At 43.8% G+C, this 19826-nt stretch overlaps 1 protein-coding gene across 1 annotated transcript in view; it reads left to right on the plus strand.

The window, feature by feature from the left end:
- The first annotated feature begins 15493 nt into the window (after nt 1-15493).
- Nucleotides 15494-19826, plus strand: part of LOC140850994 (mediator of RNA polymerase II transcription subunit 12-like) — a 31738-nt gene continuing 27405 nt past the window's right edge. The window contains exon 1 of the mRNA XM_073256103.1: nt 15494-15653. Coding sequence (XP_073112204.1) covers nt 15494-15653 — 160 coding nt within the window. The remainder of the gene's footprint in view (nt 15654-19826) is intronic.

Genomic DNA, 19826 nt, shown 5'->3' on the forward strand with positions numbered 1-19826 from the left:
TTTTGTGTCGACTGCTTTTGCTTTCTCTATGTTCCCTAAGAAAAGCTTAATATAGTTCAGTTGCTAAGTTCATAAGACAATGATTCACATGACACCTTATCAGCTTTTCTTTTCTACCACCAAAGCAACAGGCACGAGATTCAAAAAAAAAAGAATCCTACCGTTGCAGAGATATTAGCGGTCCCTCCTTACCCTTCTGCGGTTATTTGAATTCCAAAGTGGTAGGCACCGCCATCAGTTTGAATCCCTTCCGTTCCCACCCATTAAAGATACCCTTCTTTTGCTTTGTACTGAATTCAAATCCTGACACTCAGCTATCTGGCTGTGAGGGTGAAGACGAAGGCTTTTAGGATCCCTCCTATGAGGAATGGATAGTGTTCGAAGAAGCTTAAGCTGTGGAATACTATGGTGGTCGCATTGCCATATAAGAGCCTAAAAGAGGACCCACGTCTTCTTATCTTGATGGAATACTGTGACTGCAGAGCTTTTTATTATCTTTTTCAGGCATTGGAAGAATGTGTCTGAGAAGCAGTGGAAGAGATGTCAAGTTCCTTCTTAATTATTGAATGATTAGCTGGTTTTAGAATTACGGCAAGAAGGAAAAAGCAAGGTTTTAAATGTAAAAGACTATATTTTATGATCTATATGTTTCATGTGTGGGAGGGGTTTTAATGTTAATTTGATTGGTGATGGATTGTTTACCCTTCTCCAGGGTTTAGTGGGAGCTTAACTATTAGATTAAGTGAATTAACCAGGGAAATTGCAAGCGATTACAGAGGTGCACTCACAGAAAAATAGTTAGTGGATTGAGAAATGAACTTGAGAAAAATGATATAATATAAAATGAGAAATGATTTGGTGCTACGCATATAGCTACACGTTTTCACCACCACTACTGAAATGGCAAAAATTTGTGCCTTCATTGGTTCCAATTGCGACACATGCCCTTTTGTACTTCAAATCTATAAGAAAAAGTTGGCTTGTCCTGTTGATTTTCTTTGGATGTTCTTTATGAGCATTTCCACTTCACGATCTCCTGTTTAAGGCCAATTTTTACTTCCATCTTAGCTTTCTTGACCTCTTCTTCTCTAGTTTTTGGGCCTGATTCCATAAACCTTCAAAGATTTGCAACTGATGAAAAACTAAAATTTCAAGTATACATCATATGGTTACTCTGTTTTTCTTTTGGTCATAAAATAAGCTGTCCTATGCTCTCTTCTTCATCACAATTCATTGGACCACTCGAGCTTAGACTCAAATAATTTCCATTGTTTGAAGTTCTTGTCCACCAATTCTACAACATCAGCAAGAGAAGTCTTTTCTATTGTTTATTTTGTTGACATACCTCTGCATGCACTCATGTGCAATGGAAAATATTCCTCCTTCCCACAGACTACATGCAAACATGGCAGCCATGAAACTTTAAACAATCAAGAAGAGCTCTTGAAGAGAATTAACAAATAATCCAGTCCCTTCTTCTTCAGGCTGTCATTGTTCCGAATTTAGGGGGTTCGGATCATGTTATTTGGTTTAGGAGATATGAATGCTAGGAGTAATGGGCTCTTCATGGTTTTCATGGTCACTTTTAGTCTATTTTTATATGACAAGGGTTGATAGATGTTGCGGGCAATCCCCTCATCGTCTGGTCATCGGAAACGAACACCTGCAAGAGAAGTCCACACTGACTGGAGATGCCTCCGGCGGAGACCCTCCGACGGTCAAGTCAGAGAGGAGACTAGGCAACAGTAGAAAAGAATCAGGGGCTCAGCGGGAGAGAGCTAGAGAGAGAGAGAGAGAGCTCAGGAGCTTAGAAAAGACCTCCTTTCAACACTGTTGCCTTCCCCATTTTATAGTAGGGCGCGGCGTGGAGAGAGAGAGAGAGCTCAGGAGCTTAGAAAAGACCTCCTTTCAACACTGTTGCCTTCCTCATTTTATAGTAGGGCGCGGCGTGGTCCTGCCATTAATGGCGCAGACAACTGGGGAGTTGTCAAATCGTCGGAGGCTGTCAGAGTCGCCACGGACTGACAAGTCACCGTGGGCTGTCAAATCACTGGGGCTGACGTATGTCCTTGGCAGGACGATGTCCCCAGGGCGGCCACGCCGCACGTCCTTGTCAGGACAGCAGCCCATAGCGATCGTACGGTATTTTGGGGAGCCGACCGACCATACGTCGGTATTTAGCCGCGGGACGTCGGGTGAAGACCCGGAGACACTGTCGGCTGGTTTGGCGCATTGCGGGAGTCGGACGTCGACTGCTACCCCCGCCCGATAGTGAGTCGGTAATCTGGGCTCCGCCGCTCGGCTAGTCGGGAACGAAATGGGTCTGCTCGACCGACACACCTTCGGTCGGATAATGTTAGCGGCTATTATCGACAGTCATCGATCGGTGCGGTCGGTAGAGTCGGGCGCCGGTCGGACAGGCCTGAGGGTGAGTCGGCATAAAAGGTTTCGGTCGGTATATCCCAACAGTTGCCCCCCCACTCCTGAGTCGGATGTCGTGCTGGCCAGCATTTCTGCGTGGGCGACGGCTTCGGACGAAAGGAGTAGATATCCATCACATCATGCTTCGACTCTGACGACCGTACCAATGAACGGTCCGACGTCAGCCGTCCCATTGGTGTCAGACGTTCCATTGGTGTCAGACGTCCCATTGGGAGCAGGAACCGTCGTTTCCGCCGTCTCCTCGGGAACGCAAACCACCGTCGGTTAGTGAATCCTGAGACGTAGTTTTTTCGCCACGTGGCAGGGGGCCATTGGGCCGAACTCGTTCAGGCGGATGGAGGCGACGTGGCTTGATCTGGGGCAGGTGCGTCGAATCGTCGAATCGAGGGAAGGTCCAGATGCTGCCACGTGTCAAAATCCGGGAGAATCTCATTGGGCGTGTTCTCATCCCGACCGTCGAGGGACACTATATATACAGGATCACCTGCATCCAAAACTCCACTTTTCACAGCCCCATTGCCGAGACTCTGGTCGAGTGGTCCCCTTGTTTCAGGTAGTTGTCCCTGCCTTCCTCCTTGAAAAGTTCTTTCGAAGCCTTTGTCTTTTGTCTCCTTGTTTTTCACTTCCTTGAAGTCTTCTTCTTTCTTCTTCCTTAGCCTTCTTCTTTGGGACTAGCATCATGGCTAGAACCTCTCCTCGAGGAAGTCCGTCGGGGAATCCGACCGACGATTCTCGGTCGACCCCGGAGGTGGAGGTTTCTTCACTTTCGGGGCCGAACGTTGATCGGCTCAGGGAACAGTACTGCATCCCGGAGCAGTTTCGGCTGTTCGCCCCTGGGGCCGACGGTCGGGTTAACAACCCGCCCCCGGACTAGGTGGCTTTCTATGTTGAGGACCTCCGGGCCGGTCTTCGTTTTTCGGTTTCGGAGTTTGTCCGGAATATCTTGGACTATTACGGACTTTGTCCGGCGCAACTGGTGCCGAACTCAGTCCGGCTGATAGTCAGCTTTGCCCTGTTGTATCGGTTTTTGCCGACCAACCCTCGTATCTTCCTCTTCCGAGCATTCTTTGTGCTTCGACCCCACCCTAAAGTCCGAGGGTGGTGGTTCTTCAACCCCCGGAAGGATCTCTCGTTCATCACTGATCTTCCATCGTTAATCCATGGATGGAAGAACCAGTTTTTCTTTGCTTCTTCTCCGCTTCCTTGGGGGTTCCCTTCCCGCTGGGGGGACCCCCAGACTCAGCCGAATGAGAACAGTCGGGTGGAGGACGGGGACCGAGAGGATTTCCACCGACTGAAGGATATCTCGGTGTCGAAGCAGAGGGAGCTCATCACCGAGCAAGCTCTGTACGATGCCGGCCTAAGCTCGGTTCCTCGTTTAGGTACATCCCGGTCTGTCGTTTTTATCTTTTTTTCCATCTTTGGACTGGTGCTGATCTTCTGTTAAAATTGTAGGCATGCCGTCGAGGGTGAGGCTGACGGATGTCGACATTCGGCAATATGCGGCGAGGAAGAGGCCGGCTACCAGGACCAGGCCCTCACGACCTCCTAAGAGGCCTCAGACAGTATCGACGACCGACCCTGCGGCGACGGGAGCGCAGTCCGACTCCGAACGTGCGTCGGGCCATGAGTCGGTTATTGCACTGTCGATGCCGACGATGCCTCTCGAAGCGCCATTCGAGGAACGGGCGGCTAAGGGAGCAGCCGAAGATGTGCCGGCTGCACAGCCCACAGAAGAGGTTCGGGTCGAAACACGCGAGCCTGAACGACCTGCGTCGGCGGCCGTCGCAGCTTCAGGAGGGACCCAGTTGAGCTCGAGCCTCCCATCTTTTCCTGACTTCAGGGCCTGGGCGACCGAACGAGGGAAGGCCTCGATGGCGCTAGGCAACGACAGAAGGTCGGCCGGCCGTACCGTATCATCCGACGTCCAACTTCCCAAGGGAGCGTCAGCCCTGGCCAACCATGATTTGGCCAGGATGTTATGTCAGGCGACCATCCTCTCGGCCGACCGGGAGATCATGAAGAATCGGTGGGTGTCCGACATGCTTTCTTCCTTCTACCCGACCATGATCCAGGTGAGCTTCTCTCCTTCACTTTTCATTTTCATCGTTGTCTTCAATCAGTTCGATCTTCTGACGATCGGCCTATTATTTGCAGCTGATCTACAACATGTCCGAGCTGGAGGTCGGGTACCGAAGGTTTGACGATTTTCGAACGGCCTGGAAGAATAGGGCCGAGGCCGCCGAGGCTGAGAAGGCGACAATGGTCGAACAGCTGAAGCAGTCGGTCGACCGTGAGGCCCGGCTCAAGGAGGAGATCTCCCGCCTTACCGATGCCCTGGCTGCCTCGAGGGCCGAACTTCAGTCGGCCCGCGAGGAAGCCAGGCGTAAGGGTCGTATCGCTCACCCACTGCGGTGCGAGCGGGACGGTTGCATCGTCGAGCTCGAGGCCGAGCGCGAGCAACTCTGGGTAAGCCTGGAGAATCTCACCAAGGCCGAAGAAAACTTGTCCACCGCTCAAGCCGACGCAGACATAGCAAAGGTGGAGGCGGAGTTGGCGAGGGAGGCTCTAGGTCGGGCGGTGGAGGAGTTCCGCGGCTCTGACGAATATCGTGAGGAGCTCCTGGAGAGTGGCTTTGCCTCGTACCGAGTGGGGTATGAGGACGCTCGGGAGGCAGTCTGGGGTTTGTATCCGGAGCTTGATCTCAGCAGCATCGTTCCCCCAGGGTCGGAGGGCCAAGTCACAGGAGAGGTGGCCGACCCGACGTCGGGAGATCACACTGCCATAGAGGAAGCTGTCCCGGATCAGGTTACCGAAGGTGAGGTGGCTCCGAACCTCGATGCTACTCCGACCCGAGCGGCCACTCCGATCGCCCCCGAACTTCTCCCGGTTGAAGAAGTTGACTCCAACGAGTAGTCGGAGCATCTTTTGTTTTTGTTCTTACTTAGCGTACTTATAATCGGGCTTCGGCCCAATTTTGTAAATTCAGTTCATACTTGAATGAAATCGAAAACTTTTCAACTTTCTTTTTCCTTTATGCATCCTGTAATGTATCTTGAAATGTATGTTTCGCCGAGATGCCCCCGAGCGTATAAGTCGTAGGCCCGACGTACCTTGTTAGGACATTCGGTAAGATCCCAGGTAGTTAGTCGAGATAGCCGGTAGCGCGCGCCACGGTAAAGGCAGAGCGAGCTCCGATTATAGATCGGCATCCTGACTGTCGTACGACCCGACACTCGAGAATCTAAGTCGAGTGTCCATTGTCCAGACCTGAGTCGGGCATAATTATCGAGTCGGGTGTCGTCCGACCTTCGGGCATAGCTCTTTGACCCGATCATCCCGTAGAGTCTGATAGTCGAGTAGCATCCGACGTATCCGATAGTCAAGTAACATCCGACGTATTCGGATAGGATAACGATGGCAAGTCGAATATCCATTATCCGACCCTTGGTCGGGCGTGCGTGTCAGGACGTATGATAAACGGTGGCAAGCCGAATATTCTTTGATCGATCGTGACCAAGTCGGTATGTCGCAAGTCGAACTGGGGTCGTCTTGGTGTTTTGCTGCTCTTAGTCGAAGCTAAGTCGGCAAGTTAGCCAGCTGCATTGGTCGAGGCCTTTTGCCCTCAGAGGTGGAGGCCGTCGATTCAGCGATCGACGATCGAGCCGTGGATTTGGCGATCGACGATCGAGTCATGTTGGTCGAGGCCTTTTTGCTTTCAGAGGCTGAGACCGTCGGTTCGGAGATTGGTGATTGAGCCGTTGATTCGGCGATCGATGATCGAGCCGTGTTGGTCGAGGCCTTTTTGCCTTCAGAGGTCGAGGTCATCGGTTCGGCAATCGGTGATTGAGCCGTTGATTCGGCGATCGACGATCGAGCCATGTTGGTCGAGGCCTTTTTGCCTTCAAAGATCGAGGCCGTCGGTTCGGTGATTGGTGATCGAACCGTTGATTCGACGATCGATGATCGAGCCATGTTGGTCGAGATCTTTTTGCCTTCAGAGGCCGAGGCTGTCGGTTCGGCGATCAGTGTTCGAGCTGTTGATTCGGCGATCGACGATCGAGCCATTTCGGTCGAGGCTTTTTTGCCTTCAAAGGCCAAGGCCGTCGTAGATTTGGCGATCGGGTTACGTTGGTCGAGGCCCTTTGCCTTCAGAGGTCGAGGCCGTCGGTTCGATGATCGACAATCGAGCCATTGATTCAACGATCGACGATCGAGCCGTGTTGGTCGAGGCCCTTTTTGCCTTCAGAGGTCGAGGCCATCGGTTCGGCGATCGACGATCGAGCCGTAGATTCGACGATCGGTTATCGAGCCATGTTGGTCAAGGCCCTTTTGCCTTCAGAGATCGAGGCCATCGGTTCGGCGATCGATGATCGAGTCGTTGATTCGACGATCGATGATCGAGCCGTGTTGGTCGAGGCCCTTTTGCCTTTAGAGATCGAGGCAGTCGGTTCGGCGATCGGTGATCGAGCCGTTGATTCGGTGATCGACGATCGAGCCGTATTGATCGAGGCCCTTTTGCCTTCAGAGGTCGAGGCCGTCAGTTCGGCGATCGATGATCGAGCCATTGATTCAACGATCGATGATCGAGCCATGTTGGTCGAGGCCCTTATGCCTTCAGATGCCGAGGTTGTCGGTTCGGTGATCGGTGATCGAGTCGTTGATTCGACGATCGAGCCGTGTTGGTCTAGGCCCTTTTGCCTTTAGAGGTCGAGGTCGTTGATTCGACGATCGGTGATCGAGCCGTAGATTCGGCGATCGGCTATCGAGCTGCTTCTTCAATCGGTTGGGGTCGTCGGTCGGGGACGGGTCGAGTTGGCGGGCTCCTTCGAAACTTTCTGAGATACTCTCGGCGTATGAGGGCCTCGATCTCATCCTTGAGCTGGATGCACTGTTCGGTGTTGTGGCCGTGGCCCTGATGAAATCGACAGTATTTTCGTCGGTCGAAGCCCTTTGCCTTCAAAGGCGGAGGCCGTCGCAGATATTCTTCCCCTTCGATCTCCATCAAAATCTGCGCACGAGGAACAGAGAGAGGGGTATAGGAGTCATACCTGCGACGCATCGGCCTCGGACTCCGCCGTCGGGGCGATCTCGGGCCCTGTCGTCGAGATGAGACCTGTTTGTCGGTCGGGGGCCCGCTAGGCTCGACGAGAGCCCGACCTTTCCTTCGCTTCTCCTTCGATCCCTTGGTCTCGATTAGGCGCCGGTCGGAAGCTCCTTCGTCTGCACGCATGTATTTGTACGCGCGCTCCAGCAACTCGACATACGTCCGGGGGAGGGTCTTGTCCAAGAAATAGGTGAAGCAGGACCACCTTAGTCCCCTCTTCATGGCCGAGATAGCCATGTCTTCGTTGAGGTTCCGAACCTCAAGCGTGGCCGCGTTGAATCACGTCATGAAGTGTCGGAGCATCTCATTTTCTCCCTGCTTGAGGGAGAAAAGGCTGTCCGAGGTTCGTGACGGCTTCCGGCTGGTGCTGAAATAGGCCACGAAAGAATGCTCGAGCTGTCCGAAGGAGTGGATACTTCCTAAGTGGAGGCTGGAGTACCAGGCCCTGGCAGCTTTGCGAAGTGTGGCGGTGAAGCCGATGCAGAGGAGGGCGTCGGTTGCCCCTTGGATCGTCATGAGAGCCTTGTAGCTCTCCAGATGATCAACTGGGTCGGTGGAGCCGTCGTAAGGCTCCACATGAGGCATCTTGAACCGGCTAGGAATTGACTCGTCAAGGATGAGTCGGGAGAGAGGTTGGGCGGTCTGGAAGTCGACGTTATTCGAAGACTTCTATCCGTCCACCTGGAGCTGGGCAAGCCGACGGTCGATTTCTTCGAACCTACGTTCGTAGTCGTCGATCCGTCGGTGTTGGGAGACCCCCGAGGTCGAGTCTTCCGATGAATCTGAGAGGGAGGCGGACGGTGTCCGTGGTCGCTTCTCCTTCCTTGCTCGCTCCACCTGGGAAGGAGAGGGTCGTCGAGACCAGTGGGTGTCACGCCGTGGCCGCCTCTCCCCTTCTCGATGGGAGTGCTAAGACGGCTGCTCCTGAGGAGGAGACGGAGACCGACGCGGGCGTCGGCGGCTGCTCCTGGACGGCATCGGGTGTGCCGCCGGTTGCTCCACCGGTGCGTGCGGCAATCGGGTTGGTTGCTGTTGAAGGCTTTTGACTGCATCCGTCAGCACAGTCATCTGCTGCACGATCACCGTAATCTGCGCCTCCGTGGTCACCACAGGATGCGGAGAGCTGAGTTCCGCCATGGAGGGTGGAGGAGAGGCCTCTTCCTGGTGGGAAGAGTGCCTCGTCGATCCGGTGGCTCTCGATCACTGAGTCCTAGTTCTTGTCATCTCAAAAGAATTTTTCAAACTCTGTGGAGGTCGTGATCATTGACCCCTACCTGGCGTGCCAAACCTGTTGCGGCCAATCCCCTCGTCGCCTGGTCGTCAGGAACGAGCACCTGCAAGAGAAGTCCACACTGACCGGAGATGCCTCCGACGGTCAAGTCAGAGAGGAGACTAGGCAACAGTAGAAAAGAATCAGGGGCTCAGTGGGAGAGAGCTAGAGAGAGAGAGCTCAGGAGCTTAGAAAAGATCTCCTTTCAACACTGTTGCCTTCTCCGTTTTATAGTAGGGCGCGGCGTGGTCCTGCCATTAATGGCACAGACAACTGGGGAGTTGTCAAATCGTCGGAGGCTGTCAGAGTCGCCGCGGACTGACAAGTCGTCATGGGCTATCAAATCACTGGGGCTGACGTATGTCCTTGGCAGGACGATGTCCCCAGGACGGCCACGCCGCATGTCCTTGTCAGGACAGTAGCCCATAGCGGTCGTACGACGTTTTGGGGGAGCCGACCGACCATACGTCGATATTTAGCCGCGGGACGTCGGGTGAAGATCCGGGGACACAGTCGGCTGGTTTGGCACATTGCGGGAGTCGGACGTCGGCTGCCCCCCGCCCGATAGTGAGTCGGTAATCTGGGCTTCGCCGCTCGGCTAGTCAGGAACGGAATGGGTGTGTCCGACCGACACACCTTCGGTCGGATAATATCAGCGGTTATTGTCGACAGTCGTCGGTCGGTGTGATCGGTAGAGTCGGGCGTCGGTTGGATATGTCCGAAAATGAGTCGGCATAAAAGAGATCGGTCGGTATATCCCAACAATAGACATGCTTAGCACTAAGCTCGACAAGGAAACGAAGTGGCTTCTAAACAATGATAGAGCCAAAGGGGGGCGATTCTGGAAGTCACCCTCTAGTGCGGGTAGGCCGCTTAGTATTTTTAATAAGAGTGCAACTGATGTTCGTATTTGGATCGGCAAACAAACTAATATGGCTACTGATTGGGTTGGGTTAAAGCTGACTCATCTTGAACCTAATCGACACACTAAATTGATCTAGCATTGGCCTATAGAAAATTTGATATTTAGGGAATATTTGGATACCAGTATAAACTTCCATGAAATTTGTGGGAGGGAAGAATCTTTGAATAAGGTTAATTTGGAGAAATTACGTGGTGCACCATATACACCACATGGCTGTGCACTATATCAATCATTATGGTTCGTTCTTGTGGACTTCATTCATCGTATACCTATCTTGATGATTCTTCCTTTTTTTTGAATCTCTATCTCTCATATTCTCTATTAAGGAACTCCGCCGTCTGACTTCCGACAAATACATCAGATTTAAGCTCAGCATCATCTCTCCTATTATGCAACATCTCCCTTCTTTTTTCTTGTTCTAGCCACCAATGCTGCCATCACACATTGTCAGATCCTTCATCTTGATGGGATGTCGAAGCTCCAACCACCGGTGAGTGAGCTGGAGCTCAAATTGATGTCGAGCTAGCACCCCCAATTTGGCCCTATTTTTCCTCTAGTCAATCACTCGATGCCGGCTATCTTTGATGGCTATCATGGTGCACCAGAATTTGTTTCTTGGTTTAATGGATGATCGGTTTTGGACTTTTTTTTTTTTTTTTTTGTTATATTTTATACGCAATGGACTTTCATACAAAATTTTATAGTTGACCTCATGTTAGTGTAGACCATACCATATCACAGCATGATCGTGTGTTCCGAATTTGGAGCATGATACTTTTACTTCTCAATTAAAATAGCATACTGTAACATTTTATGCTTAAGATGTATTTATGAACTGCACTACATTATGTGCCGTTCATGCAAAACAAAGTTGTTGAAATTTAGTCCCAAGGATGTCAGAAAAATTTAACGTCCATGCATGATCTGTTCGGGATCATTAACTCACACTTCAATTTTGTTTTCTTTCTTCTCCTTTAGTATATAATTCTCCACGTCCTCTTCGACATGACTGTCAAACGTCTGTTGACACAAATGACGGATAGATCTGTGGTGGTAACCTAACATGGAACAGAGAGGGACAGACATTCTTTGGTTTCCCTGCCTTGTCTCACCCAATTGCTAAGTTGGCTACATAATTTTACCAATTTTTTCTATTATAGAGACGAATGTAATACACATTCTGAAGCATTAAAGTTGGAGAAGACACATTTGGTGTCTGATACAATACAACAATGTCTAAAGATTTGATTCTCGAGATATGCAGGACAATTGGGTGGAGAGACATTTTAGGTTTTGTTTGGGAAATCTAGCAACATTTGACTGAATTTTCTATATAGATCGGTTTGTTGACTTGTCCAGCCCATATTCTTTTAAAGCCCATCCAATTCTTGCCTAAATCTTATTTATGGGCCTCGTGGCGTGTAGGAAAGGGAAAAAAAAGGACCTCTATAGATTTTTTTAAAAAAATACTCCCATAGGATTTGAGTTGGGAAGGTATTGGATTAATATGGGTCTACACAAATAGATCATCCACCGCCTGAATTCAATAGGAAATCCAGTATAATTCTACTGAATTTTCCAAACAAGCTGTTAACCAATTGTTTGCCTCGTACAGATGTTGTTGAACAACTGTTTGTTAATACAAGCATCTGCCATAATGCATTTATGGCCCCATTCATGTTTTGTCTTCATAGGAATTGTACTTTCATTAACTATATAATATCATATACTCGGCACATGAGTGGAAGGGAGGAAGAAGACTCTCGATCAGAATCTTCTTCCCTCTCAATTTTGATAAAATCGAAGAGAGGGATGGTCAAATTAGGTCATTTATAAAAAAGTCTCCTCCCTTCTATTGGGTTCTATTCTCGGTTCTTTGAGAAATTACCATTGATTTTTCAAAATTTTCCCTCCAAATTTTTTTTATCTTTGTCCGAAAGATTGCTAGTTTCTCTTTCTTTTGGCACCACTGGATTGAAATGATAGTCATCCTTTTCTCTCCTTCTCTTCCCGATTTCCACCTATCGCCATCGCTTGGTTTTAGACTAACGAGCCTTTGATTTGAGTTTGAAACATGGCTCCCCTGTTTCAAGTCTTTTTCTTTTATTTTGAGTTTTACCGACTCCCACTGGCCATGGCTACCAACAAGATCTTCTTCTTGTTATTGCCAGATACCGCCATTGGTTGCCAGATCTCTATCGTATCACTATTTTATCAAGAAGAAGGGAGGAGAAGAAAGCTCTTTGTTTAACGAAGAAGGAGAGTGACCTTGTTTTAAAGAAGGAGAGATATATATCTTGTCAAAAAAAAAAAAAAAGAGAGGAGAGATAGAGAGTTATCTCTCCTTTCTCTCTCTCTTCTCTTCTTCCTTTCCCTCTCTTTTCTCTCTATCTTTCTTTCTCTTCTCTCACTAGCTTGGTTTCTAGAATAGGGATATGGGGATTTGATGTTTGACCCTCGGTGAACTTCGATAAAGGATTTTAGATAGATGATTTTATCTTATATATTTTATTTTTAATATTAATTTTGGATCTATAGGAGAATAATTCTTTGGATACGAGAATATGGAGCATGATTCTTGACACCCAAATTGTAAATATAATGAGTTTAATTTGACATTAGTAGAGGTAAGAATTTTTAAATATTAATAACTTATATGAAAATTATTTTGTGTATTTGTGATTTTGATCTATATATATTTGATAGTGGCATGTTATATATTTAATTGTTAAGTATATATTTATGGCTCATATGATGTGATGTATCTTATGCCACTGATCTTAACTTGAGTAGATTTGAAAATCATATGCATTGAGTTTTGCAAAAGAGTGTGATCTTGATATTTAATAAGTATATAATTGAATTATGTGATTGAAAATTGGGTTGTGGTGCTCTAGATTAGTCATTGTATTAGTGACCCACTACAAACTAGAAATATGATTGTGGTAGTTCACAGTTAAATACTTATTTTTCTCTAGATTAGTCACTATTAGTGCCCCACTATGGGCTGAAAATGCGATTGTGATAGTCAGAATTGAGTACTTATGGTCCTTTGGACTGATCACTGTTGGTGCCTGCCACGGACTGAATATATAGTGGTGATAGTCTATTGGATTAGTCATTGTATTGATGCCTTACCACAGGTTGAATGTGGTTGTGATAGTCTAGAGCTAAGCATCATAATATGATCGGATCTGATATATGTTATTTAAGATAATTATGTGATATTATGCATTGTATTAAATGATGTGTCATTATGCACAACTGTAGTGTTTTTTGGGATGAATATTATTTAAATCAAAAGCATGTGATAATTTTTTATTCGTTAATATTATTATTATATTGACGTGGATGTGTTAGAATTTTTACTGGGTTAGAAAGTTCATACACTATGTTGTATTTTTTTCAGAGGTACAAGATGCTTAGTTTGAATGGGTTGAACAAGGGGTTAGAATATCAGAGTTGCTAGTTCATTAGTTAGTTCGATTTCTAATATCATGGAATATTTGAACAATCGTAATTGAATGAGTTTTGTTCATCATAAAATTATTTAGTTTACATATTCGATCATTTATTATTTTAAATAAATTTTAATTTTATCAAAATTTTTATATTTTATAGATTTTATATGACCTCTAAGGTATTATTCTAGAATTCATGTAGTCGTATCACATTATCAATATTCTGTGGTTCACTCTAAAATATATGATACACGGAAAAGAGCCCATGGTTGGAAGACTCTTCCTGGTAATTCTTTTTTCCTCGCTTTGTTTCATTCGATTTTTTTTCTTTGAAATGAATGGGAGGTAGCTGGGAGCTACCTCCTTTTTATTAAATATCAATGTATATATAGAGAGTGAAAGTTACAGAAGAAGAAACCCGAAACAGTTGGGGGAAAACAGGGCAACCTTGAAAACATAGACGTGAAGAAAGAAGACGCACAAACCGGACAAACTAAGTTGCCACGCAGCTCGAGTTTGGATGCTTGTTGATCCAGTTAGAGCTTTCAATCTGTTCCCAAGTGCTGAGTGGTCAGCTTCAGTCTTCACAGAGCAAGAGTAGAGCTTACCCCATACACGGAAGGAAGGCTTTTTGAGCATGGAATAGGAAGAACAGAGCAAATCGAATTTCTCTTGTTTAAGAAAATCCCGAGTTCCTTTCTTTCCAAATTAACCAACACACGGCTGCCAACAGCTGATCGCCCGCCTTCTTGTAGATCCTTTGCGTGTCATCCTTCCTCTATATTGTCCAAAGATGAATGGAGGAGGATGCCGTGCCTTTGCTTATATTTATTCATCTTGCTGTTAGGTTTAATTGATTGGGGATTGATATTTAATTTCTATTTCAAAGAAAATAATTGGAGTACCCATCTGAGTCATTTCATATTGGCAAATGAAATAATAAAGCATGAAATGAATCAGAATCAAAGTCATTTCATATTCGTAATGAAATGAAAACTGGGAAATCAGTTAGATCCACATTTTTTTTTTTTTAACGTTCATTTTAAATGAAGAATGTCCCGTTTAGTATGCGCAGAAAAGTAAGCTGAGTGTGGCTTGAGTTTTAGTGTGATTTAGTTTATCATCCGATTCGGCTATTTTGAGGAGACTATTTGAGTGAAATTTTTTGAGAGATACGTGATGGTAACGGAGGCTTAGGCTATTTGAACATTTTGATCTTTTCTTATTATTTTAGAGTCTGATGGCTATATATATTGTAATCACATCTTTTATTATTTAAATCGTCCCACATCCTAGAGATTGTCCTCCTTGTATTTCATTTTTCTGATATAATGAAATCTTTTCATCTTTACCTATGGATGTAGATCAGAAAGCCGAACCACGTAATGCATCATATTTTCAATGTGTGACTGTTTATTATTATTTTTGGATTTCATATCAATTAACAAGTAATCTTGTAACAAAGCAAGAAGTAGAAAATTTCAAACTTCTATATTGATTCATTTGGTTTCTACCTAGGAAGATTCTTCCTCCATATTTTTCGCTAAATGATAACCGGGAATATATATACCACCCGACCCTCCACTTCTTAATGTTCTTGAAGGGCCCAAGCCCCTCAACTAGACAATATAGAATGAAGCCAGCCCTTCATTTGGGTATAAATTTGTCCTAACCTGATAAAAGGCATCTTATCAGAATAAAAATAATTTTTGATTATGTCTGTTACATGTGCCAGGCCAATTATCTCTTGGCTAAATTATTAGCTATTAGAAACTGTTCTCTGACAGCCAAGTAAGGATTCTCAGTTCCTCTGATGCTGAGCTTTCCAAATAACTAACAACTTGATATTGAGATTCCACCAGCATTACGAAATCTATACGAAGAATTTGTACATCTCCGCTCGACACCATCGGGTGTATTTGTGAAAGCCCGGCCCACTAAATCTTATAAAAAAAAAAAAAAAAATAAAAAATAAATAGAGCAGGAAGACTCCCGATCGGAGTCTTCCTCTTTCTCCATTTTCGATCAAAAATCGGAGTCTTAGGGCCATTAAAAGACCCTAGGACGAACTCTATAAGAACCCCCCCTCTCCTCTATGGGTAGACCCTTCAGTCACCGACGATTGCCGGAGATTTTTCTTCGATTTTTTCGTTTGAAGCCGCGGCCCCTCGACCTGTGCTCGCCGCGATTTCACGCCGGTGGGGGTCACCGGAGGTCGTGGTAAGGTCTCCCTCCTCTCCCTCTCTTCTCTCCCTTCTTTTCCGTACCTGTGGGCACGATTGCCGGCGATGGGGTCGCCGGATTTTCTGGAAAAGAAAACCCCTGTTTTCCTCTCCTCTGTTCTCCGATTTTTCGGCACTGACGGTCATCCCCGACCGCCGGTGCAGGCCCTCCGAACTCGGGGGAAGGCCTCCCTTGCTGCTGGCCACCATCGGGCAAGGGGTGGCCGTGAATGGCCGACGTGGGGAACGGGGACCTTTAGGTCCCCTGTTTCGGCCAAAGAAGGCCACGGGAAGGAAAAGAAAAAGAAAAGAAAAAGGAAAAGAAAAGGAAAAAAAAAAAAAAAAAAAGAAAAGAAAAGAAAAAGAAAAGGAAAAAGAAAAAGAAAGAAGAAGAAGAAGAAGAAGAAGAAAAAGAAAAGAAAAAGAAAAATATATAAGTCAAATAATAATAATAATAATAATAATAATAATAATAATAATAATAATAATAATAATAATAATAATAAAAAGAAAAGAAAAGAAAAGAAAAGAAAAATATATAAAATAATAAGGAAAAAAAAAGAGAGAAAGTTTCTCTCATCCCTCTCTAAAGTCTTTCTCTCTCTAGAATTAGATTCGTTCTCTCTCTACTTTCTCTCTCTAAAAAAAAAATTTTCTCTCCAAGAAATCCTATGAATTCCTTATTAGGCTATCTTTTTCACTTCTAGGGACCTATGACCTTAAATCGGGTTAGAGCCGAAGGGAGAGATTTATTGGACTGATCATCAAATCGGTCATTTCTTTATATTATGTAATTTTATTAAAAATATAAAATTTATTAATGATTTAATATTTTAAATAGGACTGTCTGATTCTTTTAAGGAAGATTAAAAGGTCCAGGACGAACGAGGTAAGTAGATCTTATGCTCCTATTTATTTTAAATGATCATATTTTTATGCAAAGAATTGATATTGATGAAATCATAAATTTTTATAAAATAAGGATCGGCATATGTGATATGAAAAAGCATGTTTTATTACGATCATTGATTTCATGAATATGTCTTATGAAAATAGCATGATTATGAAGTATGAATTTCATTGTTTTTCCATCTATGTATATGTATGCTTTAAGAAAAAGATATAATGATTTCAAAGGCTCTCAGATGGCTATGAACGAATCCCTACGGGAAGGTCGACATCCGGAGCTAGCATCCACATGAAACATGGCCCTGCCAGTGGGTATAAAGTTGGCATAAGAATTAAGAACTTTATCGATTAAGAAATATGGCCCTGTCACGGGTATAATAGTGACCTTAGCACGAATATCTGTGAGCAATATTTTGAAACATGACATGAATACATGATGAAAATGATTTACGATTCATAATTATGAAATATACATGATTTATGCATGCATGATGAGCTTATAACTTGTTTTATTATATGCTCTATGAAATATTATTTTTGCAATAATTGTTATTTGCTAAATGATGCATTATCATAGAAAACTTATGCTTGATCCGGTAAGGAAGCGGAAGTCTACTTACTGAGCTAGTGTAGCTCATATTCTTTTTGTTTTCTCTTTCATGTACAGAGAAATAAGGCTAGGATCGAAGGAAAGAGAATCCAGGCTTGGAGATCAGCAAAGCAAGTTTAGAAATTTTGCTCTAAGAATTCAGTTTATGTTTATGGATTGTAGTCATTATGAATTTTAAGACTGGATTATTTTATCTCTGATTTTAGATGCTCTGAACTAGTTTTGATTTAATTAAATAATTAAATTAAACTTTATTATTACATTTATTTGAGATACACCTGTTATTATATTTAAGAAGATGAATTTTGGCTTCGTGTTCTTGTGGGTCCATCCCTCGGTAGCATGGCCGTGTTATGTCCCGGGTTTGGGGCGTGACAGTATTAGAACCCACTTGATACCATCAGGAGCAGTAGAAGGTAGAAAATTCATTAATATGATCTCATTCAACATTTGGAGCAATGGGATTGGCCAGTGGAGATCTCCATCTCTCCACCTGCATGGCAAGAAAATGAAGCAATCTTATCCATAACTCTAGCAAATACATTAGGAAAAACTCACATGATGAAAGCTCAACAAGTCATTTATCCCTCTAAAATCCAATATTCTTACCATTCATGTGATAATGGCGGTGCTATATGCAAATTATTTTAGGATAAATTATAGTAATATTCCTTCAATCTTTTGCGGTTTATACTTATACTCTTTTTTTTTTTTTAAAATTGGACCTCAAAACTTAAGTTTCTATTGCAATGTGGCTTAGCCATTCAGCAGAGGTCCAATACTATTAATGGCAACTATCGAATTACTAATTATCCTTTCATTTTAAAATCAAAAAATTATCTTAAAATTATTAAGATATCCCTTCAAGAAATTGGGAATTTCATATACATCCTAAAATTTTTAAAAAGTTACACTTGGCCCTTCCCTAGGTTGTGATATCTACAGCTATTTATGCGATGAAATCCTTCATATTAACCATTATATCCTACTTTTTGATGCTCCATTTGAAAGAAAAATTCGTTCGATTGCATCGGATATCGGGAGGAAAGAATAGATTAGTAATTAAGATTTTTCATAATGTTTATGAATTCTCACCTTAATTCACAGAGAAAAGGATCAAGATTGAAGAAGCTTCTCAATCAATATGTTTCGCGAGATCTAAATATGCGAATCCTCTACTTCGCGTGCATGCTAAACTCTATAGAAGAGAGGATGAATGTCTTATTTGGAGAGGAAGGAGAAGAAACTTTGAGATCTGATCTCAAGGCTCTTGGAATAGCCTACACGCCACTACAAAGGGAGGGAGGACACCAAGAGGAGAGAGATGCCCAAAAAGAGGTGATGCCCAAAGAGAGGGGATGCCCAAGTCTGCTTACGCCTAGATTGAATGGTCGATTCTTTTTTCCTTCTTCACACCCCTTCTTAAATAGATAAGAGGTTCTAAATCAAATCAAACACCTTTTTGTGTTAGGAATAAGACTCTCTATATTTGAATTAAATCTAAACTTTTAAAAACATAAGGATTCTTAAACCAAGTAGGAGAGGTGCCAACTTGCCCCTCCCTTTATTATGCTGCATGCTTAAGAGGAGGGGGCTATTTTCAGTCCTTTTTCAATCACCTTGGTGGGCCATAAAGGAGAGAGAAACTCTGAAAAAGATGGCTAAATAATCAAATCAGATTTGGTTCAGATTTGGATCAATTTGAATCCAATTCGAATCCGATTCGAACTAATTTCGAAAAGACTGCTGATTCTATCCAATTAGAATCTTGTCCAAGCCTAACTTCATAAATTAACTTAATTAAATCTTAATAAAATTAAGTCTAATTAAATTAGATCTGATTTAAAGTAATTAAGACTTAAATCGAATATCTTATAATTACTTGGATCATTGATTTAATTTAATTTATCTCAGGAATCAAACTCGCACCTCATGCACAGTGCTAGCTGAACATAGTCAGTATTTAATTTTATATGACTTATAACTTAATTCTTAATTAAGTTAATTTATATGTTCAATCAAATTTTATACTTCTAAATTGAACATATAAATATTCGATCAATTCTTTATACATTGTTTAATTTTTATACGCAGTTCCATAGATTCGAATATTAAGCCTATAGCATAGAAACTGCTTTCTATACTAATTGAAGTGACCATCTAGCAATGATACCCGACGTCTGGATAGGTTGAATAATTATCAAATAATATTCAAAATCTCGACATATGGTTATCGTATAATTCATCTTTTTGATCCTAATGCTCAAGATGACTTAAGATTTAATGTCAACCTTGAACAGTCATCCACATTGTATTTCAACCTTTCAAATCTATCACATGGATTATCCTGACTAAGATTTTACTAAATTAAAATATAGTGATGCATTAACTCCTATAATTAGGAAGGATCAATCCCATCTTGATCCATATACAGACTTTCGCAAGTACTTGATTGTATTCAGTAGCCTTTCGTCACTATATTAGAAATACAGATAGTTCGGCATCAAAGCATAGTGAGTTGCTTGCAAGCACTATGGTCATCTCAGGTTTGAGAGATATTTTTGCCCATAAGTTTTGCGAGATACTTTTGATAGTAGAGAGCTTAGCAGGTGAGTCACTTATTTAGTGATGATGTACTCCTATATCTCATGTGTATGCCACCATATAAGTATCTTCACACTCTTTGGTTACGAAAATAACCAACCTATATGGCACACAATGACTTACACTTGATAAATATCATCGTCCTATTAAGGATATATCATTTAATTACGAATATGTTTAAAACTATTCGATAAATCCTCCTTTATCGATTATAATATAATTCTAAGGACTTCACTATAACACAAGAGTTCTAATAATAAAGATGTAACACCTTAT

This window comes from Elaeis guineensis, chromosome 4, assembly GCF_000442705.2.
Source record: "Elaeis guineensis isolate ETL-2024a chromosome 4, EG11, whole genome shotgun sequence".
Lineage (NCBI taxonomy): Eukaryota > Viridiplantae > Streptophyta > Magnoliopsida > Arecales > Arecaceae > Elaeis > Elaeis guineensis.